This window comes from Dermacentor andersoni, chromosome 2 (genome assembly GCF_023375885.2).
Source record: "Dermacentor andersoni chromosome 2, qqDerAnde1_hic_scaffold, whole genome shotgun sequence".
Classification (NCBI taxonomy): Eukaryota; Metazoa; Arthropoda; class Arachnida; order Ixodida; family Ixodidae; genus Dermacentor; species Dermacentor andersoni.
In genome coordinates, this window is record NC_092815.1 from 117,859,409 (window position 1) to 117,885,846 (window position 26,438).

General features: G+C 47.3%; 1 protein-coding gene across 2 annotated transcripts in view; it reads right to left on the bottom strand.

Annotated features, from left to right (window-relative positions):
- Positions 1-24,806, bottom strand: part of LOC126541327 (hemocytin-like) — a 48,208-nt gene extending 23,402 nt beyond the window's left edge. Inside the window, exons 1-11 of one of the 2 annotated variants that reach the window (XM_055076553.2) lie at positions 24,652-24,806; positions 17,286-17,439; positions 16,396-16,509; positions 16,256-16,300; positions 15,812-15,931; positions 11,307-11,572; positions 10,413-10,630; positions 6,413-6,621; positions 4,976-5,173; positions 3,139-3,371; positions 463-664 (exon numbers count right to left, since the gene is read on the bottom strand). In XM_055076553.2, the coding sequence (XP_054932528.1) occupies positions 463-664; positions 3,139-3,371; positions 4,976-5,173; positions 6,413-6,621; positions 10,413-10,630; positions 11,307-11,572; positions 15,812-15,931; positions 16,256-16,300; positions 16,396-16,509; positions 17,286-17,439; positions 24,652-24,714 (1,822 nt within the window). In that variant the 5' untranslated portion in view covers positions 24,715-24,806. Of the gene's footprint in view, positions 1-462; positions 665-3,138; positions 3,372-4,975; positions 5,174-6,412; positions 6,622-10,412; positions 10,631-11,306; positions 11,573-15,811; positions 15,932-16,255; positions 16,301-16,395; positions 16,510-17,285; positions 17,440-24,642 lie in introns of both variants that reach the window. The other variant, XM_072286523.1, reaches the window with a different exon arrangement.
- Positions 24,807-26,438: the final 1,632 nt, after the last annotated feature.

The window sequence follows — 26,438 nt, forward strand, 5'->3', positions numbered from 1 at the left end:
CCAAACGACAATGGTGCTAGCATTACTCGTTTTTTTTTTTTTTTTTTTTGAGGTGCTTCGTATGTTCAGCCAGACACCAGAAGTATTCAAAGCGCGAAAGAAGCGAGAAAATGAAGTTTCTTCGCGACTTCTCCACTCAGCCGGGAATATAGGTCAGAAAGTGCTAGTTATGCGGAGAAATGTCCACTGAAGTTTTCAATTTGAGAACAAATGCAGTAATTCAGACCAAACTTCGTTTTGTTTTCTCGAAATTCCGTGTCTCAAAAAAAGAAAGCGGTTTGTATTGCATTCGATCAACTCTGCCGCCCTAGTATCACGCTACAATGCGTTCGCAGATTGCGACATAACTGGAGCGAGCTCCACAGGAATTCTTTAGCGGGCACTACTCACAGTGGCAGACGCAATTCTTATCGATAAGACAGAAGAAAACGATGCTGCGCGAAGGTAAAGTAGACGACTTACCGCATAGCCCCGTCAGCTTCCCGGAGTACGTGAACGAGGGCACTTCTATGCTGAAGCCGTAGTTGAGCTCGAAGAACCGCACCACGAGATTGATCGCTGGCACGTACACGACAGTAGTGCGGCCCGGAACCCAGGAAATGTTGAATCCTTGCCTGCTCCACGGGAAGTCCCTATCCTGAAGTTCGCTTTCGTCGAACTGGACCTGGAGAAGAGACGGTGGCTCAGTTGTCAATTCGTTGCTGTACATACCATGTATAAACTTATATACCATGTATAAACTTATCAATGCCGGAAAATCTAAGAGACAACAAAAAATTTGAAACATTGGCACACCGCCTGCGTCTTGGTACTGCATTTACGAAACACTTCTTGCGCAGGATAAAACGTGTCTCTAGTCCACAGTGTTCTTGTGGCCATCCAGACGAAGATGTGCAACATCTTCTCCTCGAGTGCACGAAATACGATCCACAAGAAAGGGTACTGCAATCAAATTTGTTGATTCACTCATTCACTCTAAAAAAGGTACTTGGCCCATGGTCAACTGCGGACCTTCAAAAAAGAGCACTTCTTGCTCTGAAAAAGTTTTTAGAGGACACCAACATTTTGGGAAAATATTAAGTATCAGATGATCCGAATACGCTATATGACTAACATAAACTTTGTTCGTGGTCCATAATTGGTTTATGTGGTGATCGCAACTTTTACGCTCTATGTATAATTCTGTTCAGTACTTGCAGTGTATTACATGTGTTGTGTGTTTTGGCTGTTCAAAATATCTGACTTCGTATATGCGTACGTGGACTGAACTATTGCACAGAACTTTGCGACTCATGTACTGTTGGACTGTATATTTTTTATTCATCCAGTGTTCTACTGAGTGCCATATTTTGTGTCGCTATTCTCCCCTTTTACGCAAATTTATTTCCTTTGCCAAGTGACAAGGAGTAGCCGGTTCCACCATAAAAGCGCCAACCTCTCCTAATATTCATTTCAATAAAAAAAAAGTGGTCCGTAACTACTATATAAATGAATCAAGCTGGTAAAACTGATCGAAGCGTTCATGACGATCATCGTAATTCCCTAGGCAGATGTGCTTTAACCATATGCAAGTGATACTGCATGTGAACTGTTCTTTTACTAATTTGTTTGTCTTGTGTGTTGTTATTTATCTTCAACACGTAGTCCGTATTTTAATTATTAACAAGAATGGGCGACGACTATTTGTACACGCTACAGGTAAATATTAAACATTTTAGGTCGACAACCAGTGTCCGCGATTACACGAAACGTAATTCCAGAAAACAAAAGGGATTACTGTGCAAATGAACAACCCTTGTAGGCTAGGTGCAGAGACAAAATCATAATATAAATGCTGCTGTGATTTTTCCGTTTCAAGAGTTTGGACGATGCACACATAGAAGTGTCAAGGAAATTAAAGAATGTTTATGTTTCTTGGGGGTTTATACGTCTGTCCAAATACTGTTGCAGAAAACTTGATAGCGAGCATAAAGATCATTCCGATTGTTCATCTCGTTATCTATACACTCTGGCCTTTGTACACGCACTATCCCAAAATAGCCACAATTAAGGAAAAGAAGATAGCAGAGTGTAATTCATGGTCCTTTGTTCTTGAATATCGAAAAATATTTTGCCCTCGCTCGTAACGTGCACGTGTTCAATATAAAGAGAAACGGCTGTGTCGCTGCGGTACTGTGCTCTATACTGAGAAGCTACCTTGGTTGTTAGCATTACATATCAAAACTACTCGCGCCAGTGGTGATAACAGAGGCCCCCGGTTGTCTCGGGCTTTTAAAAATTCGCAGACTACTTTTCCTGTGGTCGGCTACATATGCTAAACCGAGCAATGACCGCTCAGCTTATCAGATATTCGAGGACTGTTCTGTTTGTCTCATCTCTATTGTCTTGGACTGGGAGATAAAGTTAGCAGGGCACAGACATTTGGGGGCCTGCCTTTATTGATGTAGGAAGGAAGGAAAGAGAAAAGTAGAAGGCAGGGAGGTTAACCAGAATAACGTTCGGTTGCCAACCCTACACCGGAGGAGTTGGAAAGGGGAAAACAAAGATGACAAGGGGAGAGAGAGAGGAGGGAAGGAAAGAAGAAAATTAGCGGTGAGTTTATTGACGCGTGCGGTCTAATAGTAACTGCAGTAATAGTCCTCAAGCCCGTCGTCCTCAAGAAGCACAAAAAAGCCTTCACCGCTTTATGGGCCGATGAGCGATGGCCCCCATCGCTCATCGGCCCGGTGTAGCTGTTTGCTGCATCGGTGCTCCTAAACGCAAAGCCGGTCAGAGAGAACTTTTCCCGTCAGCAGGAACGAGGGCTCATTATTTAGTAAACGACAGGACCACTATGCTACCGGATCATACCTATACGCACACGTTCATTGCCAACCCACACGGCAAAGCTAGCATCATCGTCATATAGCGGTCCGTAAGTCATCGTAAAGGTGAAAAATTTCATTAGTGCGTCGCGTTACCCTGCAGACGGTGAAAGCGCGCCTCGATGGCAGAAACATGTTGCGCGAAATTTCGGTTGCGTTCATCTCGCGTGGGCGAACCGATCATACACGTGGCGTTAATATGGAGTTGAGGGCCAACCGCTATCGGCCAGCCGCGGAGAACGCGTCAGTGAGAGAAACTGCCTCGCGCACGTACTCTCCGCCCTCTGGAGATCCTGACGTGACTATCGCCATAGCTGATGGTGAGGCCCTGGGTGCAAGTCGTGCGAGGCTCCTCGGGGCACTCGACGTTCACGCCGACGACCTGGAAGTCGAGCGTCTTGTCGCCCGAGATGTGCTGCGCCAGGACGTAGCTGCAGTTGCCTTGGAAGGAGAACTCGCGGCCGTCAAAGCTGATGTAGTTCGGATCGCCGTGGCCTCGACACACGCCTGCGTGGAAGCAGAACAGAAAGTTGGCGTTCATGCTATCTGCGATTCCACGAACAGGTCGAAAAGGTCTTGTGCAAAGAGAAACCGTCCCCTTACATGTTTACACCACTACCAGCGCGTTGTTTAGCGGAAGAGGGATTGTAAGGAAAGAAGTGGACGATAGTGCAACGAAAAGAAAGAAACAGATTAATGCGACTGCTGAAGTTAGAGTCACGGTATAGTTCAGGTGAATATGTAGTACAGGTAGTACCTGAAGAGAATGTTCACTGTGAAGATAACTTTACATATCATCTGTCCAACATTAAGCGTAGAGAAAAGTTAATCACAGAAAGATTACTGCACGTTGGATTCTGTTAGTTCAAAAGGTTAAAGCATTAATCCAGCTTCTACCTTTCGTATGTCCTTGTAACAAATAGGTTGCTGGACGTTTTATTTTCTTTTTTTCTGTGTAATCAAGATGCGAAATTGCGACGAACGTTTTAGGCGAAAATAAAAATTCGAGAAGTAAGTATCCCATTTTGCTATAATATATACCGAATTCCCAACGCCGAGAAACGTATAGGATGCTATAGTAGGTGACAAGCATAAAATTACAATATCCACCCACAAAGTCGTAATGCACGAGCCCTCTGTGCCGCTGTGCCCAAAAACATAGTTTCCGCGAGACACCAATGCGGAAACAAGTTCACCTCCGCCGTGACGATGTGTAAATGAACGAGCGTACCTGAACCCACATCTGCATTACGCGTGCGGTTCATTTTTTTCAATCTCTTCAAGTCAATTAGTTAGACAACGGTGTACTTGACACTTCATTTTTACATTGTCACCGACTGTAGGCATAATACAACACTGCAGGTCGTTTAAATTCGCACCGCACTTCAAGAACTGGTTCACGCTAGTTTGCCGTCATTTCCGTGCTAATACTGAATGCTTCCGGTTTCTCTTGCGCGAAGCCTACTACAGGCTTTCGTATCTTTCGGAACAAGTGCTGCACTAATCTGAAAAACAGCGCTATAGCTACAGCACTGCAGGAAGACAAATAACAGTGTTATTCATCTTCCTACGGTGTTGTAGCTATAACACATGCGCTGACTATCGACTGCAGTGCATTGACACCTGCGACATGTCTCTTCCGAAATGCAGGTACTGTTGCGAGCTCATCCCGCACGAAGGCTGCACTGTGTGAAACGAATGGCGACGCGCAAAAGGCCGCCGTGTTGCGCTGTGGAAAAAAAAAAGTAAAGAGCTGGAAGGCGAATTCAACCTTTAGTTGAAGTCTATCGAATACAATGTCTTCTTGAGTGAGTTGAGGATGAGAATGGAGCGGAGTCTCTGAGCACGGTACTCTATCGCTTCACCCTTGGCGTGTTGGGAGTATAGTAGAAGTGTCCGACAGAATAAATAGTTTGACCTAACTATCTTCGGCATCGGCCCACTGTTTTAGAATGAGCTAGCTTCGGGATCGGCGCACGAAAAAGCGCTACAAACCCAAATAGCCAATACGGGAAAGCGTGGGCAATTCGCGAAGGGAGACGTAGTCTTCGAAAAACAAAAGAGTACGGCAAAACACAGAGACGCAAGAAGACAATCGAGAGGGCGCTCACAATCGTGGCACATGCTGGGCGGCACGCAGGCGTCCCCTCGGCGCACCATTCCCAGCGGGCAGAAGCAGCCGGCCACGCACTCCTCGGGGCAGTCGTCGGCGGCACCGTCCTTGCCGCGGTGCACGTTCTCGCACGTTGGCTCGCACTCGCTCGAAGGCCCGCACTCGCGCCACTCCATGCCGGCAGGGCACTCGGGCGCTGCGGGACATCGCGCGGGGCGCTCGTCACCACCGACATACCGCTTCACGTTTTGCTGTTTACAAACAGAGACGCTTCGGGTTTTGCAAACAGAAGTGATCACCCACTGGTAGGAGAGACAACGGCGAGCCGCCATGTTGCACCAGGAGATTTCCAACGCTTCTCGTCTGCAGCCGTATCCCAATTTTACAAATCAGTTTCGTCGGTAGTTACGGGAAACATTATACACACTTGTACTTGGGGCGTGTGCCGTATCAAATATATTTAAAAATATAAAGAAAGATATCTCCCTTAACTTGAACCGGCCTGAAAACGCGCTGTTATTGTTCGTATTGTAAGTAGACTGGTAAAACGCACGACCCGAAGTTTCTACAGGGGTACTTAGAATTAGGTGCACATTAAAGAACCCCAGATGGTCCAAATTTCCGGTCCTCCACTACGGCATCCCTCATAATGAAATCGTGGTTCTGGCAAGTAAAACCCCTTTTTTTTTTCCTATAGGGGCGCAGATTTCCTGCAGTCAAGATTCGCGAAGCCGCCTATCAGAGCTTATAATATATTCACTAGTGGCTACAGCTAACCGAGGATTCCTACCCTTTAGAATCAGGCAGTGCTGGTGGCCTGCTTCGCTTCCAGAGAACACAAATTCAAAATTTCTGGCTTCAACAACAAAAGCATCTTGCGCACTGTGCGCTCAACAAGTGAATTCAAGAGAAGGGCGATTTCGCTTCCGTGTAATAATGCATTCGCGCTGACGATTCCTATAGGCGGGAAATGTTCCATGTTCAACAGATGTATATCTACGTATCCAACACTGGCGCATCGAACGCAGTTTAGGCTTGCCGTGTATACGACAGAAGCAAACGCGCTGGCGCATTGCGCTCGGGGCGTCTTGAGGTACGTGTATAGTTGAATGCTCACTGAGCGCGAACGCGGACACGAGTAGTACAGCTCGGGAGGCGGCTTCTTCAGCATGCCGTCTCAGGCTGTTACAAACGTTCACACTTGTAGTTAAAACAACGCGTAAGAACGGGCTATAGTCAGTGTTTCATGTTACTGTGAATTACAGAGCACGTAGGGACAAGGACATGAAATGACGAGGACTGTCACCGTCAGCGCTTGTCCTCGTCATTTCCTGTCCCTGTCCCTGTGTTCAGTGTAATTCACAGCGCAGTTACAGCCGTCGCATGTATGAAGAATAGTGACGGCACGCTATAATAAGGCACACCGGCTGCTCACCACATCCAAGCGACAACCTCCACTCTGAAGAGATCTGGCTCCGCACAGAGGCCTTGCACGTGGACACGAATCCCTCGATGGCATTGCACATGCATTTCTTAGCGTCGCCGTCGCCCGAGGCCACGCAGTCGCACACCAGGTCTGCGCAAGTGCTGACTGATGACCTTACCAGGTTTTTGTCTTCGATGCAGCGTGACAGAGGGGGCGACCTAAGGGACAAACAAGCATAGATGAATGTAGATGACGTATTACACGATTCCGTGTAATGCAGTGATTTGAGTGCGAGAGGTCTTTGCGCATAATAATGCGGCGAGGTACACTGATCGGTCTCGAGAACCGATCCACAGGCTCAATTTCCCGGCAACAGCGTATATCACGCCGCAATGTGTTGTCGTAGCACACAGAAAATTTACACGCAGAATCTCTTGTAGGAGTTACCTAAATGATGCGTAAGCATTTGCTACGAATCATCTGCTGTTTCGTCGTCTTATGCTGCTGTGTTTGGTATAATTGCGAGGAACACCGCGAAAGAATCATGAAACGGAGCAGCATGGTTGCAGCACCGAAATATTAACTGAGACCAGCATGAGACGAAGAAGAGGCGAGTAGTAGCAATGTTCGCTCATGTTATCGATAACTCTTGGAGGATGTGGACGTGGGGTGGAATGACGAGAGAGATTTTGTAAATAAAGCAAATATAGACAACATTTATTATGCACACTGTCTCTTGTTTGGTTCTTCGTGTTGCGTTTCCTCTTTATTTTCAATTGGACGATGGTGCGTTTGGATGATACCGCTACTTCGTGGAAGAAGAGCACTGGCCAATGCGCGCTGTAGTACGTGACGTAATTGAACAGTGGCACGTTTGGTTGACCTCGTACGTAGACGTGGTCGACGACGCTGCCTCCTCTCGATGCGAACCATTATCAAACGTGACAACCGTACTCCGGCAGCGGCTGCGTATGGCGCGGTCGCGAGGGCCCTGTATTGAAAGCGATCTTCGATGGAGACAGAGTGTGCCGAGTGCTGATAGCCTCGTGGGCACTGTTTTCTCGCGCTTAGTTCGCGTTGAAGTGAGAGGCAGCACGAAGGCTAATTTGCTCTCTGCTGCGGGCCCTGTCTCGAAAACGATCGTCTTACGTGACGGACGGAAGACTTTCCTCCTTGGGTAGGCATAGAAATGCTTATGCACTTAAAATTTCGTGCCACCAGTTCTCTGTATGGCGGGTCCAGCTCACGAAAGCTATCAAAACTTGAGTATGAGAAAGCATTGGGCTTTTCACAGCGGATTCTCAAAAGCCCAGTAAAGTGTCAATACTGTTGCAAAAAAAGTACAACTGTCATAGTCATCAGCCGGAATAGGGATGTGGTCACGTTAAGTGATAATTTTGGGTCAATAAATAAATCAGCCCTATGAATGGAGATTAGTTAGTTAGTTAGTTAGTTAGTTAGTTAGTTAGTTAGTTAGTTAGTTAGTTAGTTAGTTAGTTAGTTAGTTAGTTAGTTAGTTAGTTAGTTAGTTAGTTAGACAGACAGACAGACAGACAGACAGACAGACAGACAGACAGACAGACAGACAGACAGACAGACAGACAGACAGACAGACAGACAGACAGACAGACAGACAGACAGACAGACAGACAGACAGACAGACAGACAGACAGACAGACAGACAGACAGACAGACAGACAGACAGACAGACAGACAGACAGACAGACAGACAGACAGACAGACAGACAGACAGACAGACAGACAGACAGACAGACAGACAGACAGACAGACAGACAGACAGACAGACAGACAGACAGACAGACAGACAGACAGACAGACAGACAGACAGACAGACAGACAGACAGACAGACAGACAGACAGACAGACAGACAGACAGACAGACAGACAGACAGACAGACAGACAGACAGACAGACAGACAGACAGACAGACAGACAGACAGACAGACAGACAGACAGACAGACAGACAGACAGACAGACAGACAGACAGACAGACAGACAGACAGACAGACAGACAGACAGACAGACAGACAGACAGACAGACAGACAGACAGACAGACAGACAGACAGACAGACAGACAGACAGACAGACAGACAGACAGACAGACAGACAGACAGACAGACAGACAGACAGACAGACAGACAGACAGACAGACAGACAGACAGACAGACAGACAGACAGACAGACAGACAGACAGACAGACAGACAGACAGACAGACAGACAGACAGACAGACAGACAGACAGACAGACAGACAGACAGACAGACAGACAGACAGACAGACAGACAGACAGACAGACAGACAGACAGACAGACAGACAGACAGACAGACAGACAGACAGACAGACAGACAGACAGACAGACAGACAGACAGACAGACAGACAGACAGACAGACAGACAGACAGACAGACAGACAGACAGACAGACAGACAGACAGACAGACAGACAGACAGACAGACAGACAGACAGACAGACAGACAGACAGACAGACAGACAGACAGACAGACAGACAGACAGACAGACAGACAGACAGACAGACAGACAGACAGACAGACAGACAGACAGACAGACAGACAGACAGACAGACAGACAGACAGACAGACAGACAGACAGACAGACGGACGGACGGACGGACGGACAGACAGACAGACAGACAGACAGACAGACAGACAGATAGATAGATAGATAGATAGATAGATAGATAGATAGATAGATAGATAGATAGATAGATAGATAGATAGATAGATAGATAGATAGATAGATAGATAGATACTTAATAAGCAGGAATTGGGTTTGTTACGAAGAAGCACATTTTGCTGTGCAGAAGAAAATCAATGTTTTGCTTATTCATTATGCTGAAAGAACATACAGACGTTTAATGCGAGCATGACGGATGTCGATGTCAAGTCCTAAAGTCGTCGCTAGGATAAATGTGCGCGTAAACAGGCTACGTCACAAGCGGTGCGACATGGATGACACGGTTGAATGCACACAAGAATTTCCTCTGTCGTTTCCACAGTACACAGGATGTAATAAAAGGCCCATTTTATTTATGATCCTGCTCCTAATGTGAGAACCATAGTCATGTTTGCATAGCAAGCAGTTCAAGATAGCGGCGTTCTGAGTACATAAGTGCACAAAAAGAGCAGGCTCGACCATACTGCACCTCTATGACGACGGCTAGAATCATACTGTCGTCTGATAACACAAGCTGCCGCGACGGGGCTTACTCCCCGCGGCGCCGACAGCCATCACAAAGAACAGCGACGATCCACGGTACGCATAACGCCCCCCATAACGCTGTAGTCTTGCACTCTATATTCTGATGCGCACGCTACCTGAAAATAGCTTAAGCCCGTGTGAGAAAACGAAACACACCAATAAAAAATATTCTTACCGGGTTAATTAAACCAAATTACACAAACTGATCAAACAAAATGTCTGAGTCAGCCTGTGCACGAAGTGAAAAGGAGTGTGAACATGTCCCACTGCAAAATTTGAATTAGCGTGCATCTACGCATTGCCTGTGGCACGGCCGGACTGGAATCTCTGGAGCGCACGCGGAGAGTCCAGTCCGACCGTGCCTGCGGGAACTAAAGAGGTAAACTGAAACTGAAGTGCCCTTCCTTTGAGTATTGTGCTTCTGTGGTGCTTATAGAACAAAGAATGTCTCAAAGCGAGAGAGACAGAGGGAAAGCTCTAAAGGCTACAGCGGTAACGTACAGATACCGTCCGGACGCCCCAAAACGGGGCGTCACCACAGAGGTGTCACGGTCGAAAATCTTCCAAGTTCGTTCATTGCCTAATCAGAAGGTTTTCAATCTGATTCTTCATTACATTTTCTGACATTCGATCGACAAGTAGGGCTATGACCCTGCGTTTTAATAGAGACGTTTCTCTCTTCCCACTCAATGTCTAAATACCAAGATACAGATTATGGTCGGTGATAAATATCTATATCGCGATAATCGGCCGATCAGTCAACTCACGCGATCCTCTGGCACCACCTCTCGGCCCTCTCGCGGGTTTCCTTGGGACACATGGGCTGCTTGCAACTGGCGGCCGCCGCACCAGACGTGGCCCAGCTGTTGGCGAAGTCCCTGGCGTTGTTCAGCAGCCTGTCGTCGGGCGTGCGGAACTCGTTGTTGGCGTCCCAGTCGTATAGGCCGCACAGGCCGCTTGTCTTAGACGAGAGGCAGTCCGACACCTTTGGCGCGTGCAAAGGAAGGAAAGAACATGAAGCAAGGCCAGACTATCAGCGACGCGAAGACATTGCAACATCCATACTGTGAAGAAGAGTATAACAAGCACGGCGAGTCTACGCGCCTATTGAACGACGCGAAAATAAAATGTGAAGAATCATTGATTGGGCTTTGGTAAAGCGAGTTCGTAATATACACATGAGTCACTGCTTTAGTGTTGTTATCGTTTTCTTTCACTTCGTATTATAGTTTTTTCAATCATTCAGCAATTTAGGCTCGTGGAGGAAACCGGCGAGGTCGTCACCGATCGTATCCGATTGCGCGAAGCTCAAGCAGTCAGTCAAAGGATGCATGCTCACGTTTATTCCAAACGCATGTATGGTGGAGATACACAATATATAGTTCTCACATCGGTTGCGGTAGTGGCAATTGGCTACAGCTTAGAACTACAGAAAGCTGAGCTAGTTGGCAAGGATTCATAATGCCGTGTCTGCACGCCTTACCCCTTTCTTTTTCGGGGGGGGTATAGCTTCACGTAATGATACGGAGACTGTAGAGCATATTCAACCGCGTGCGGTCTCGCGCCCTTTATGCGACCAAATACAGTGCACCGGCTGTGTTCGCGACCTCAACAGAGCGGAGGGCTGCCCCCCCCCCCCCCCCCCCCCACTCTCGACTCACCGAGATCTTGACGGTGCGGCGTTCGTCGAGGGCGACTTCAAAGTTGTGGCGCACCGACGTGAAGACGAGCCGCTGTCCGCTGCGGGCCAGGTGCACGTCTCCGAGCCTCTTGCTGACGGCGCCCAGGCTGCGTACCGCCACGGGCTTGCCGTTCACGCTCACTTCGGACAGCGTGGGACCCAGCTTGACGAAGGTGCCGTTGCACATGATCGACACCCACGTCTCGCACACGTCCGCGGCTCCGCGCCTCGAACAGCGCCGGTGGGCTGTCGCGGACAAAGTGTCACTGCCGCCGTGCTTCTTTTGTTGAGCTATAGTCGGTGAAAACACTGCTCCACACGAACAACGCTCGAGAACAGCGGATACACGCGGAAATCAAGGGCGATCGCTCCGTACGCTCTAAATTCTCTATGTGTTCGCGCACGCCGTCCAATGTCACAGTAGCGCTTCGTTATAACGGGATCTGTGTGGTAACTTTCTGTCAGCCGTAGCCAATTGTATGCCTTGTGTCGGCAGGCACGAAATTTTTAAATGCTTAAGGGTATATGCTAAAGGAACGATATTAACTTAATTCACTTTCGTCATTAATACAGCCTTGCTTGACTCACACGCTAGTTCTTTCCTATGCTCCGCATATTCAGCAGCCCGTCCTGCTGAAGAAAACAGTGCGAGTTTGCAGTTAATTCTTTTCATTATCTGCCTCGGGTTTGCGTTTGCGTCACTTTCCTCTACTAGCCCGTTCTAGACAGCCTCCTCCTCCCCTTTAAAGAAAAGCATTACTACAATATTACACCGACGTATATTGTTCAGATATACTGCTAAAGTTCTAACATAGAAAATAAAGGCGACTTCAGTGGAAACAGATCTTCGGTAATCCAGGCAACAGCGCACTAAAATGAAAGACGGGTTGCGACGAGGCAAGTTTTTATATTCTTGCGCTGGCTTTCTGCAGTGTCAGAAATGGTGACAAAGGCTTACCGATGTTATTTACTGTACAGTGCTATGCTATCTAATAACGCGAAATTATTCCGGATAACTTGCGTAAGCTTTAAATACCGCTGGACAAATAATGTGCCTTCGCAGACGCTGCGCTTACCAAAAACCCAAAAAGCTAGACAACAAAGTGAAGTTGCGGGCCATGGAGCACAGTTTATTTTATTTACGTTTGAGTTTACTTCGCACAACATGTAAGGAGTACATGGTGTGATGAGGAGGTTAGGGAAAAAGCTGCATTAAGGCAGCTTAATTGACTGGCACCACCCTTCCATAATACCAGGCAGTACAGACGGCAGGTAATTCCCGTATCTAGCAGAAATAAACACAGCAATAAATTCACTGCGACATGTTGCATATATACACATACTAGAAGATGAGTGTACAAAAGTAAGCGCACATGTCACATTATCAAAGTAAACCCAGCTCGAATTCGCAGCTTCTATATGGTCACCTCATCAGGCATACCTAATCCACCTCCTCGAGTCGATCCAAAACCGCACTGCACGTTTCATTGCCAGGAATTATAGCCCATTTTCGAGCGTAACTGACATCAAGTTGTCGTTGTCGCTTTCATCTTTGGAATCACGCAGGAACCTAGCATTGCTTTGTCTTCTGCACAAAATCATGCCTAATGTACGCCCGTCTACTTTACCACTCGTTCGTCCCTCCCCCACATTTAGACGTCTGCATAATCATTTCAGTTTCCAAAGCATCTTCGGTCACACCAATGCGTCCAACTGCTCAGCTTTGCCACGTGCGATTGAGCTGTGGAATGGCCTTCCTGATAACATCGCTGACATTAACGGCCAATTAACCTTCAGACAAAAAAGAATCAGTGCAATATTTGGCTAGCACTTAGCTAAAAACAAATATCTGTTTTAGTTTTGTTGCTCTTAACTTCATCGCTGTGTATTTATGTACACATTTGTTCTAAGATTGTTTGCTTTATTGTATACTGAAAAGCTAACTGTTAGTTTACCTTGCTTTCTTTTTAACTTTACTTACTTCGTGTTCTTTGTTTATTATTTGATTCTAGTTCTGCTCATATTTATGTAACAAAAATGTTTTTGCTCCACAATTGTTATCTGTACCGCCCCCCTCACGCTATACTCCTTCTGGAGCCTGTGAGGTATATGAAATAAACAAAAAAAAATGCATATGACATTACACAACATTTTACAGACGTGACTAGATTAAAAAGCTCAAATTCAAGAAAAAAAAATTAATGAAACAGTGAAGAAATTAATGAAGCACCTCGTACACGGTTGTTTTTTGAGAGCACGAACAAGTCCGACTAGGTTAGGCTAATTTATTGAGTGTATTCAAATTGAGTGTACTTGAGGCACCTAATTATATTACAGTATGACGTTATGGTGCTTTGCGAGTCCACACGAGCTGCCGGCTGGGGCGGTCACATTTCTATGGGGTAGAAATGCAAAAACGATCGTCTGCTCGGATTTGTGTGCACGTTCGTTAAGTTATGCCAGGTGATGAAAATTATACTTGAGCCTCCCCCACTACGGCGTGCCCCAAATCAGAGCGTAGTTCTGGCACGTTAAACCAAAAATTTATTTATTTATTTATTTATTTATTTATTTATTTATTTTTGCGGGTCCGCAGCGGCGTTCGCCAGTTTGAAAAGAAAGAACACCCATGCATTGATGACAACTGGCAGCACGACCATGTGCTTGCTGCCAGCCGACAGAAATCTAAAATGCAACACTCAGCTCGCCTCAAACAAGGGATTAGGATATTTATCGCACCCGCCGTGGTTGCTCAGTGGCTATGGTGTTTGGCTGCTGAGCACGAGGTGCGGGATCGAATCCCGGCCACGGCGGCCGCATTTCGATGGGGGCGAAATGCGAAAAACACCCGTGTACTTAGATTTAGGTGCACGTTAAAGAACCCCAGGTGGCCAAAATTTCAGAAGCTCCCCACTACGACGTGCCTCATAATCAGAAAGTGGTTTTGGCACGTAAAACCTCATAATTTAATTGATATTTAACGGCATTATACATCCGACTTTCTCATTCACGTCCCAATGTCCCCAGTCACCGAGTCGATAAAATCATATTTCCTAATTTGACATGACTGCACGCTGCACGGAAACGACATACCTCTAGGAAATGTAGTTAGCAATTATGTAAACGCCGCTACCATTAGCTTAAAGTGAGCTGTGATTATTATTATTTTCTTTTTATTATTCGTGCGGAATCACCCTTTCGCCCTGGCTCGCTGTGAGGACGGTTATCCTGCTAAGCGAATGTTTTGTTCTACGTCTCGTTGATTAGCATAATGAGTCATCAGAGTCCCCCCCCCGTGGCGCGATAAATCAGCACTCCCGCTGAACACTCGGTGCCTTATCGCGTCGAAGCCAATCGGGTCGGCCACGGACGCAGATAAAAACATCGCATAATATGTCGCAACAGCCTTTGTCTCACGTAACCCCGTGCACTAAAGTAGCACGTTTTGTCCTACATTTGTAGATGCCGGGATTTTTTCTTTCCCCCCTTTTCTTGCTTTTTTTCAGCTCTCACGGCGGCGGAAACGACTCGCGTTTCCTCTCTTTCTCGCTATCGCTGTAACTTGAGCAGTTTGTTTACACAAAACGCGCCTGCGCGTCTGCCTACTCAGGCCTGTCAGGCCTGTCTACTCAGGCCGCCTACGCGCCTGCCTGTCTGCCTACACGTGTGACTCAGACGGCGTGGTTTATTTTTGGCCCTCGAGGACAGGGCCTCCTGCCAATATCGGCATACATCGATGCACAGCTTTATCGCACAAGTGCAGGAAAACCACGCACGCGTAAATACGGCGTCTGGTGTCTACTGTTGCGCTAATAAAAGCCGAACCTGTGGCGTCGCGAACTCCGCCATATGCTCCTGCTATACCCTAACACAGCTCACGAACCTACTCGCTTTTCAAGTCCTTCGGTATTATTGACTGGTATCTCACAAATTTGCAAAGCTCATTTTCTTAAGTGCAACGGTTATATGCTAAAAGCGAAATTTCCATATACTTGGACAAAGTCGACATCTCATCATGTTTGTCGTAGTAAAAAAAACGATTTTAGTTGACTAGCATTGACGAAGATGTAACATCCTGTGGCGGGTTGGCATGTTGACGCTGCGTACTGAACTTTCATGTGATCTCGCGGTAAACGAAACGCGCATCACTGGAGCTTTCCATCGTCTGTGACGACTCTACGGTCAACGTCAATATCGTATACATTTTCTCGAAGCCTAACGGCAAGGACATAATTAAGCCACTTCCATATATACAGTTCCACATTGTATCTGACTACACGTCCGGGTATAATATTTTAAGTAATCGCTTATGAAATAATTTTGACAAGGACTGAATACAATGTGCAATCTAATGTGCAAGGTGTCTCAGGAGGAAACCTGTTTGCCGAAGATCGCACGGTTTACTGCAGTCTTGACACTCGACGTGGCGGTAATTTGTTATAAGCTATACATAGGATTTATAGAGAGAAAAGTTGCTCAACGCACCAGTGACCGAAAACTGCTTCGCCACCTTGTCCTGGAACAGGATGTGGTCACAGACGTCGTGTGTGAAGCGCTGGCCATCGAACGTCTTAATTGATCGACCTTCCACTGTGCACACAGCAGCTGTAAAAGACCGGAAAAGAGAACACTGTTACAGGAAAGTGAATTAAGCGGGCAGCTGCGCCACTTTGCGCAATTTAGATTTATTTGGTTTATTTGATTTATTTTATAATACTTGAAATGCTGGCGATTCTCGTTGCCGGCTTTCCCTCATATATAACTCTCACGTGACAAGCCAGAGGTGACGATGAACTAACAAAAAACACACGCATGCATACACGCACGCACGCACACCTAATGAGAATTCAATGTTGACGTGCTTCCTATCGATGACCAGTGTAGTGGATGCGAGAAGTCACCCGGTATAAGATGTAGACTTAAACGTACCGTTAGAGAGAATCCTGCATACGTCGCCGTCGCCGTTTGAGGGAACTGCAAAATAACGAGCGCGCAGCAGTTGTATTATTAGCAAGCACGAAGTTCCCGAAAGATGCGCCATTCTTATCAATGTGATGCCGGATGCTTACCGCACTTGTACTCCGGACACTTCGTGTCATACGTCATCTTTGCCTCCTGACCATCAGGACAAGCTGGTTTCGTCGGTTCCGTACAGGGAGATATGGCGGGAGGTCGTTCGGTGTCTGATGCAAGGAATTCAAAGGCAAGTCTAAATATTCTAAAGAGTCTATAGACTATAAAGAAGTAACCAGTATAAAGAAACAATCATGTGAAACGCCGTCGTCGCGAGGTGAGTAGCTGGTCTAAGAGGTCTAAGGTCTAAAAGGTCTAAGAAAAACTGGGAGTGGAGATATTCTGCTTCGACCACCATTATCTGGAAAAGTCGCACACTGGACTACTGAGCATGCTTACATTTCCGGATAATGTTTCTTCACTTCAAATAAATTAAGTTGGACACACTCGAGTTAGGAACGCGATATTGTTTAAAGCGGGATAATGTTTCTTCATTTCACAAGCATTAAAGTTTATGACCTGACGTTTGAGATGAATGTATACTAGTGATTCCGCATAGTTAATTCGGCGTGGTGTATGATTGTGAAAAGCGGCGTTCTATATCCAGAAGAGCGGCGTATTTTCGTGACTTTAGCGCTGGTGAGAATTTTCTACATTCCCTCTTTAAATGAGAAATATTATATTTGAGAACAGTCTTCGCCTGAACTCGTTGGTTGCACATAGCCTGACGGGTTTCCAGTAGAAAACACGGACAAGAACAGAAGGGAATGTGCGTCTTCGTCCATTGTGTCTTTGTCAGTGCTTTCTGCTGGAAACCTTTCGTGCTAATATATCAGATATCCGCGACGAGGACCCATAGACTAGCTTTTTAGATCAGTGGCAACGATAAATCCTTCTCCGAATCTTCACCGAATGTTAGCTGTGATGAGGAAGGAAAGAGTCAAACCATCGCAGCCTTGTTCATCGTCCGGGCAGTCCTTGACACCGTTGCACCACTTGAATTCGTCGATGCACTCATTGGTCGTCGGGCACACGCGCTGGCCTGGAGGGCAGTTGGCGCACTTGCACTGGCACTTGTCGTCGAAGTAGGCGCGTTGACCCTGGATGCAAATGCGACCAGGATAAGATACTGTGAACCAATATGTTTATCTTGTTGCAAGCACGTTTTGCGCGAGCGAGAGCAATGCTTCTGGGCCCGTATTCACAAAACACTCGTACTAGAACTCTTCGTACGTGAAAATTCCAGTCAATCCTGAAGTTGGACAAGTCGGTAGCGTCGGCGACCACCCAATGACAAAGAACGGTTACGAATGAATGGCGTTGTGAATACGGGCCCTGCAGTGGTCTTAACAGAAACGACGTCCTACGCACAGTATTATAAAGGGTGCAGATTCAGCTCAGTTCAATATGTGCTTCGTGCTTCCACTTGTTCTGTGGCGCACGTCGTTGTCTCGAGTGATTAGAATCGTGATCACAAAGCTAATGATGATACGCGGAGTATTTTTGTCTGACACGCAAGTTTTACAAGATTCGATGGTTTGCTTTGACGCCATCGGGAGCCGCCATTTCGGGGTACTAGCACGGTGAGAAGTTACATAAACAAGAAACTCACAACAGGGCCGGTATTGCTGGGCCGGGTAGCATTTGCTTCTTTTAGTTTGTGTGCCACTTTTATCTTTATTCGTTCATGGCCGGCTGATTCCGTCAATAACGCCGGCGGAGCGCCGCTCTAACATGCACACCGACCACTGACTGACATGTTCGGGTCTGAACATGGTGTAAACTTAATCCACGAGGTCTCGTGAAAGCTATGTATCTATACCTCAATCAGAATATGTGGTTCTGGGAAGATAATGTGCAGATCCTGCTATGCTTCGTCAACTAATTCAACTCTTTCGGGTCACACGATTCGTATGTCGTGCTGAATACGTCACGCTGATGACGTCGAGCTGACGACATCAAATTGATGAACAACAAAAATCAAGAGATAAACAAAAGAAGCAGACGAATGAGACTTGCGAACGCATAATATAAGCTCTAGAGTTGTTCTTTTGTTACGCGTAGATTTACGCGCAGAATGCTACGCAGAAATCACCTGAAGAGGTACTTATGGTCTGCCCTATGGACACTTTTTGTGTGGCGAAAGCAAGTCAAATACGAAACTGCAGCAGCACGGCTGAATACATTGCACGATTGAGAGGTGGTCTGGGCTCCTTAATGTATAACTCACAGCGCGAAGGACTCCTAACGCATGGAAAATAACAAATGTTCTGCCTAATCACCGAAAGCACAATAGAGGAAGAAGCTACTCAATACAACATCCAGCGCACCTCTCTAGAGGCCGCGTTAAACCAGCAGCACTCAAGAAAACTTTAAGAGGCGAAAATCCTGGGACTGCAGTCACACCCGTCACAGGCACAGAAAGCTGATCGTGCGCTATCGCAGTTTGTAAAGCCCACCGGCATCAGTTACCGTTCATGGATCTCCGGCTTGTGCATTCTATTGCGTGCACGCAGTGATCACTCTGTTCCTCTTTTCGTATTCGCCATTTCCGAGAATTCAAGTGTAGGATAGCAACCCGGATACCCGCCTGGTCGACCTCTCTCCTTTTCCTCTCCTTGTTTTTTCTCTCTCATGGTGTAGATCATAACCGCTACGGTATAATACCTTAAAGTTTAAAAATATCCGGTACACCTTAATGTGCACCTCTCATGGTCTAAATTATAGCCTTTGCAGACAGAGAGAGAAAGGCAAGGATGTTAATAAGTCAAGGGTAGGGTTGGCTACTCTACGCTAGGGAAAGGGAGAAGGGGAAGAGAGAGAAGGGATAGAGAAGGTGTAGAGACGTGTACGGACAGTACTTGAGTTAAAGCCGCTCGCGCAAACCAGACGTTCTGAGAAAGCACAAAAGTGCCTTCACTGTCTTCTGAGCCGATGATCAGTCGGAACGGTGCTCTAGTACTGCCTGTTCACTCAGAGGACGATAATCTAATTTCCTCAATGTGTTGGACAAAGATTCTCTTTGTGCTTGAAATTGAGGACAATGGCACAATAGGTGGTCAATGTTCTCCTCGCATCCACAAACATCATATGCAGGACTATCAGCCATTCTAATTAGTGCTCAGTAGGCATTCGTGAAGGCAACTCCAAGCCACAACTGACACAGAAAAGACGCTTCGCGTCGGTGCAGACGGGTCAGATATCTGAGTTGCAGTGACGGGTTTAGTCTGTGCAGTCTTGTGCGCCTTGTATGTGCGGTATTCTCCTCTGCTAAGGAGTTCGTGCGTGCTAGAATGCGTAGTTGCCTCGCGGCGTCGGTCCTTGAGACAGGAATGGGGGCGCAGTGGTCTTCTTGGTTTGAAGTCCGAGCTGCCTTATCTGTGTCATCATTTCCTATGATACGGCAATGTCCTGATATCCAGTGAAAATAGATATCATGGCTTTTTTCTCTTAAGTGATAGACAAGTTCGACGATTTCGTACATGTGCTGATAGTTCCATGTCGGAGAAACAACTCCACACATTGCAAGGCCGGCCTTGAATCGCAGAAGAATGCCCATTTTCTAGGACTTTCAGCATTTATCACACGAAGCGCGTCGCGGAGAGCCGCGAACTCTGCAGCTGTAGACATAGTGACATGGGAAGTATTGAACCGCTGGGTTATTCTCATTGTTGGCATAACTACAGCGCCACCGGAACTGCTTGATGTAGATGATCCATCAGTATAGACGTGTGTGCAGTCACTGTATTTCTCGTACAAGAGAAGTAAAGTTAGGTGCTTGAGTGCTGATGACGGCAAGTCCGACTTTTTCTGAAGTCCTGGGATTGTAATGTTTGCTTGAGTACGGCGCACACACCATGGAGGAATGAAAGGTCTTGTCGCAGGTGCGTAACCTGACCTGAGAGAGGCATGGTGCGCGAAGTCAGTCGCACTGAATGTCGTGTGGGGCCTATCTACTGGGAGACTTGCGAAGTGGTGGGTAGGGGTCCGGGGAAAGTGTCTCATGTACACACGCATTGTTTCAATCGTAATGTGTGTTCTAAGAGTGGAATCTTGAGCGACTGCAATAACTTCAGTCGTTGACGCACTCCGCGGTAGACCAACGCATATCTTGAGGGCTTTGGCTGGCATGCTTTGGATTATATTCGGGTTACTTCTGCAGGTGTTGGACATGAGCGGTAGGCTGTACCACAGGACTCCAATGTACAGTTGGAGTCCACAGGACCACAGGACCATGTACCACAGGACCCTGTACCCAGTCCATGTCCCAGTCCACAGGACCCAGTCCATGTACCACAGGACCCTGTACAGTTGCAGCATAGATTGTATTGGCACTCCCCAGGCCTTTCCTGCTAAGAACTTAAACATATGGCAAATTCCTGTCAGGCGTTTTCTCACATCATTTACATGAAGGGTCCAGGAGAGATTTCTGTCAATGACCACCCCCAATAATCTGTGACTCGTACTGTACGAGATCAGCTGCCCGTCGACGGATATCACGTATGCAGACATTGGTTTTCTGGTAAACGCCACCACTGCACACTTTTCACATGATATATGAAGTCCTTGTTCTCGAAGGTAGGATGATATTAAAGTGGCTGCCTTCTGAAGTCGCGCGAGAAGCTGCAGTCGTGTCACACCAGACGTCCAAATGCAAATGTTGTCGGCATAGATGGAGAGCCTAATGGTGCTTCGCAGGATGTCGGCGAGTCCAATGAGTGTTAGACTGAAGTAACTTGTGCTCAGTACTCCGCCCTGAAACACCCCACGGTTACTGTAACGCTTGGAGGTCGGGCCATCCTCGGTTAGTTCGAAAAAGGATCTCTCATGTAGATAGCTACTTATCCAGAAATATACCTTGTCGCCAAGTACTCTAATGCGTTGAAAATCGCTTCGTGCGTTACGTTATCGTACGCTCCTTTAACATCCAGAAACAGGGCAGCAGATAACCTTTTGCAGGACTTATGGTGCTTGACGTACGTCACCAATTTGATAATGCTGTCTGTAGAAGAACGGCCACGCCTGAAACCGGCCACTGCATCTGGATATACCTGGTAATGTTCAAGGTACCATTCTAGCCGTGCTAGAACCATCCTCTCCATTAGTTTTCCGATGCAACTGGCAAGCGCAATTGGTCGGTATGATGCAATGTCTACAGGCGACTTACCAGGCTTGAGCAGCGGAATTAGGCGACTGGTCTTATATTCCTGGGGAACCGTACCTGTCTGCCAGGAGCTGTTGGACAAGAGCAGGATCACTTTTCGAGTCTTCGCCAAGATTACATAGGGCACGGTAGGTTATAACGTCGGGTCCTGGTGAAGATGAACGCTTGCACAAGGCAAGTGTAGCTTGAAGTTCGTCCATGGAGAAAGGACTGTCCATGCGGGGGTCGCGTGAAATCGGTGAGTGGTGGAGCGTCGATGTTCCAGCGGAACTAGTTTTGCCAGCAATTCTTCTGCAGAAATCTTCAGCGACGTCAATCTTGCTGCATTGTTGGTGAAGAGCCAAAGACTTAAAAGGGTGGCGCTGCTGAGGAGTTCCAAGGAGACCACGAACAGTTCTCCATATGTGAACAAAGGTTTTCGTGGATCCAAACTTTCGCAGAATGACATCCATCTTTGCGATGCAAGTTTGTCCATGCGACGCTGAATTTTCCTTTGAGTTCTTCTGGCCAACCTCAAGTCATGTACAGGCTTTGTGCGCGTGTATCTTCGCTCTGCAGGGCGACGAATTGCACGAAGTTTCTCGAGCTTAATGTCGTATTGGGTGCGTGTATACGTTCTCGGAAATGAATGTGTGGCAACCTCTAGGGCACCCTTTATGATGTCCTCTGGGCTAGAGTACAAGTCATCGCGACAGCCATCTTCGACAATTGATTTGAACGTTGGCCAGTCAGTACATTGCGTGTAGCCGGCTAACTTGGAGCCCGTCAACCCTTCAATCCTAAGATAAGTGGGTAGGTGGTCACTTCCTCGCGTTTCAATATCCGGAAACCGCCTGACCTTTCTAGTGAAGGAGCGTGAAACAAAGGTGAGGTCTAGACAGCTCCAGTAGGCAGTTCCACGCGGAAAGGTGGGGCTTCCATCATTTAACAAGCACAGTTCTTGTCTGGAGGCAAATGACACTAACCTTCTGCCTCTCGAGTTTATCTTAGAACTTCCCCAGAGGTGATAGTGGGCATTAAAATCTCCAGTCATCACCAAAGGCTGCGGAGTCGCTGTCGTGATTCACCGTAACCGCTCGCAGTTCAGCCGACTTGAGGGCGATATGTAGGCTCCAACTACAGTGAAAGTGAGCTTGCCTTTCTTCGCTGTCAGACATACGTACTGGTTTTCTTGGTCAGGTGGCACTGGATAATGGACATATGTAAGATCACGTCGTATGAATACGACGATCTTGCTGCATTCTCAGTGGGTGGCGGACATGAAACACTCTTACCCGGACACTCCGATGTTATCTGATAGGGGCTCGCAGATGACGATGATAGGGAACTTATTCACGAACACAAACTGTCGAAAGTCCGACATGCGTGACTTAAGTCCTCTGGCGTTCCACTGAAATATCGACGCGTTCCGGACTTCGTCACGACACAACGGCTTCTGGAGAGCCATGACTTCAACTAAGAGAGGCAAGTACTGGACTCGAAGTGTCCAGCACCTGCAGCGCGCTTTGCGCAGACGAAGATTTCATGTTGCTAAGTATAACACGAATGGCATTCATGAGCGACCGCAGAGTGTTGATGACCTGGAGATCATCAGCCAGCATCGCTTCAACAGTTGCCGAAGCAGTCGAAGTCGGTGCGTTTTGAGGTAACTTAGCAGGACGGGCGAGCCTCTCCGCTTTGTTGGCTTTCCTTGTATCTGTCTTGGTGGCACTATGCGTTGATGCGGCAATCCCTCTGACGGAAGATGGCGTGTTCCTATCGGCAGTGGCGAAATTTCGTGAACGTTTTCGGTGTCGAAGAGCGGTAGCAGCTTCTCGATGCGTTGAATTGTCCTGCACTATTCGTTTTAGGATCGCGAATTCCTTCCGCACCTGCGGGCAATCCTTTAGTGAGGCCTTGTGAGGACTACTGCAGTTAGGGCACTTTAGAACATCCCTGCTGCAGGCCACATCTGAATGGGACTCAGAGCACCGCGGGCCCACGACGTTGTTCACACAGACACCCTTTACGTGGCCAATCTTGCAACACTTGAAACACTGGAGGGGCTTCGGTATGAATGGTCGTAATGGATGGCGGACATGTCCTACTTTGACGTGGGAAGGAAGGCTGTCTCCTTCAAACAAAATCTTCCCACAGCATGTGTTTGCCAGTCTGAAAAACTTCGTAATGAAAGTGCCTTCTGTCGTTGGCTTGATCAGTATTGGTAAGACATCATTCGGGATGGCAACCTCGACGTCATAAATGACTCCCGCAGTTCCATCGCCGCCTGTAGGGATCATTGATCGCACCTTTACATTGTCGATCTCAGTTATATTACGTAGGCCTTGTAGGGCGCTGCGATGTAGCACGTCAACTGCCAGGACAGCTTTCCACGAGTTTATTCGCACGTCGTTAATCTTATTTGGTGCGATTCTCTCGAGTAACGAAGGGAGGACCTGCCTGTTGAGGAGCCGCAAATTGGTCGCCGGGTCCACGGGCATAAAGAGCACAGTGTGCGGCCAGCGCAGCGGTGCACTCTTCACGGTAGAAGCACTTGGTGACGAAGACGCCTGCAGTAGTCTTCTTTTTGCTGATCTACTCATTACGACCTGGAAGTCATCGTCCGACGAGTCGTAGCTGTCCGAACATAACTCAATGGCCTCGCTGTCTGTATCACTTGACGCACTTCCACGTTTCCTGGATGCTATCCCACCTGACGGCTGCGCATCAGGAAAGTCCTCGAAGATCTCTTCATCCTTTGCCACAAGGAGGGAGTGGCAGCTCCCATAAATGCAGGAAAACAAAGAGAAAAAGCAAAAGCAAAGTACAAGCGTTCTATCAAACAATCGCTTCGTTTTCGTCATTCATGATCCTAGCCTCTGCAGACTGCCGTTCAAACCATTCTGATGCATTTTAATGTGGCCCTTTCGTCGTGTACCTCATAAACGCTGCAGATTGCCGACTAAAGCGTTCCGATGTGATTTATTGTGCACCTCTCGTGATGTAGGTCATAATGTGCTGCAAAATGCCGTTTGAGGCGTTCCGATGGCATTAGTTGACGCGTTTCGGCGACAGTAAAAGAGAGCTAGAAACGGAGACAGTGAGATCGCATATAGGCACCAAAATACTAAGATATCTTGATACAAAGAAATAGCATTACAGGACTTGCCGACAAGCAGGGCAGAACGATTCCTCCGAAGGCCCACAGCAGGAAGAAAAATTTCGCCTCCATTATCGTCCGCTCAGAGAGCCCGAGACACACGACGGCGCACTCCACGATGCGCCCCGCACACGGCAGGAGCAACGCGGAAAGACTGGCATTTCTAACAACGCACGTTTGCGTTCGCAATCTCGAACAGGCTACAGCGGCGCGGCGCGGCCGCCTGCGCGCAGATAGCGCTGACAGAAGCGGCGAGCGTTCCCCTTTGAGATAAGCCCAAGCTGAGACAAGATAGGGGCCAGGATGGCAAGCGAAGGCGCGGCTTCCAGCCGCGTGTATGCTGCTCGCTTCTTTTACACACGCACGCTCACACGTTCCTTCGCTGTCATTCAGCTGAGGGGGAAGCACGCGTGTCACCGGCGCTTGCAACGATCTCTTTCCCATTGCCCAGGACACGTATACGCGCGCTCTATACAGGGTAAAACGTCTTCATAAGAGGCGTGTAGCTGTAATTTGAGGGAGAAGAGACGGAAGGTGCAGTAAAAGGGAGTTGGCTGTCAAATCGATGATTCTAAGTTTCTTGTTCGTTTCCAACTGCCTACTGCTGAGTTCAAGAGTTGAACTCGCCCTTTTTCGAGATCTCTCTCTCTCTCTCATTCACCGGACGTCACACCCCGAAGGAAGAGCGAATAGGCAGGCAACGCAGGCTAACAATAACGACAGCCGAGCGTGGGTTCCTTTTTCTGTTTTTTTCTTTTTCTTTTTCGTACGCCAGGCACCAGAAGATGACACGAAGGTTTTATGAACAACGTATCCAAGATGGACATCCGGGGCGTCCTGACTCCACCTCTGGTGATTCTCAATGTGATGTCAATTATCGTGATTGTGCCGTTCGTGTGGCATATTTTGTTTGAGGTGTGCGTGCTCTTTAACGAGTCCTCTTTAACGCACAAAACAAATACATGCTATCTCAAGTTTGAACCAGATCTCTCGAACGTGTTGTACTCCCTTTTTCATTACTTCAGCGGACATTCCTACGCAAAAACGAAAAAAGAAAAAAAAGGGATCAATGACTAATCTCTAAATGCTTCGCATGACGTACAAGAGCCGAGTATATGAATGTCACGCTCTCATAAAATTAAGCAGGGCGTCATCACAATTACCGCAATTATCATTCATAGAAGTCGAAAGCCCCACATGGAAAGTTCGAATCCGCCTTTGACGCTGAACGCAGACAACAGTGCGAAAATGCGAGTGAGTGTTGAGAACGCAGAGATAGATAGGCTCAACAGAATAGCAAAAGATAAATCCACAAAAGTGATACCGCTGCACGCCACTCTCGGGAGTCCGTGGCTTTCTCAAAACATTGACAGTCACACCGCTCTCTGCTCGGCCTCCCGCCTCGTGTACAACATTCACTGATGCGAAATAGAGTTCTCTGCGAGACTACCATGCTACCGCCCGCCCACCTCATGTTGAGAATAGGGCAATCGATTTATAGACCCTTTGCATCCACGATGTGGCAGCAATGCGTTCTTGATCCCAGAGAACCTCCGGTCAGCCATTTTGGACAGTCCAGTTAGCCAAGAAAAAAGAAGTATTTTGTAGCATAGTGTACTGTAGGCACACATTTTTTTATGTTTTCAGATATAAAAACGTGCGCCGGGTGTCGAACTCATGTATAGGTTTTTTTTTCACTTAACACTACAATTTACTTGCCAAACACTCCTACACTGCAGCAAAACTGGTGCCAACTGGAGAGTTCTATAACTTTTTAGGCTATTGTAACTTGTGTT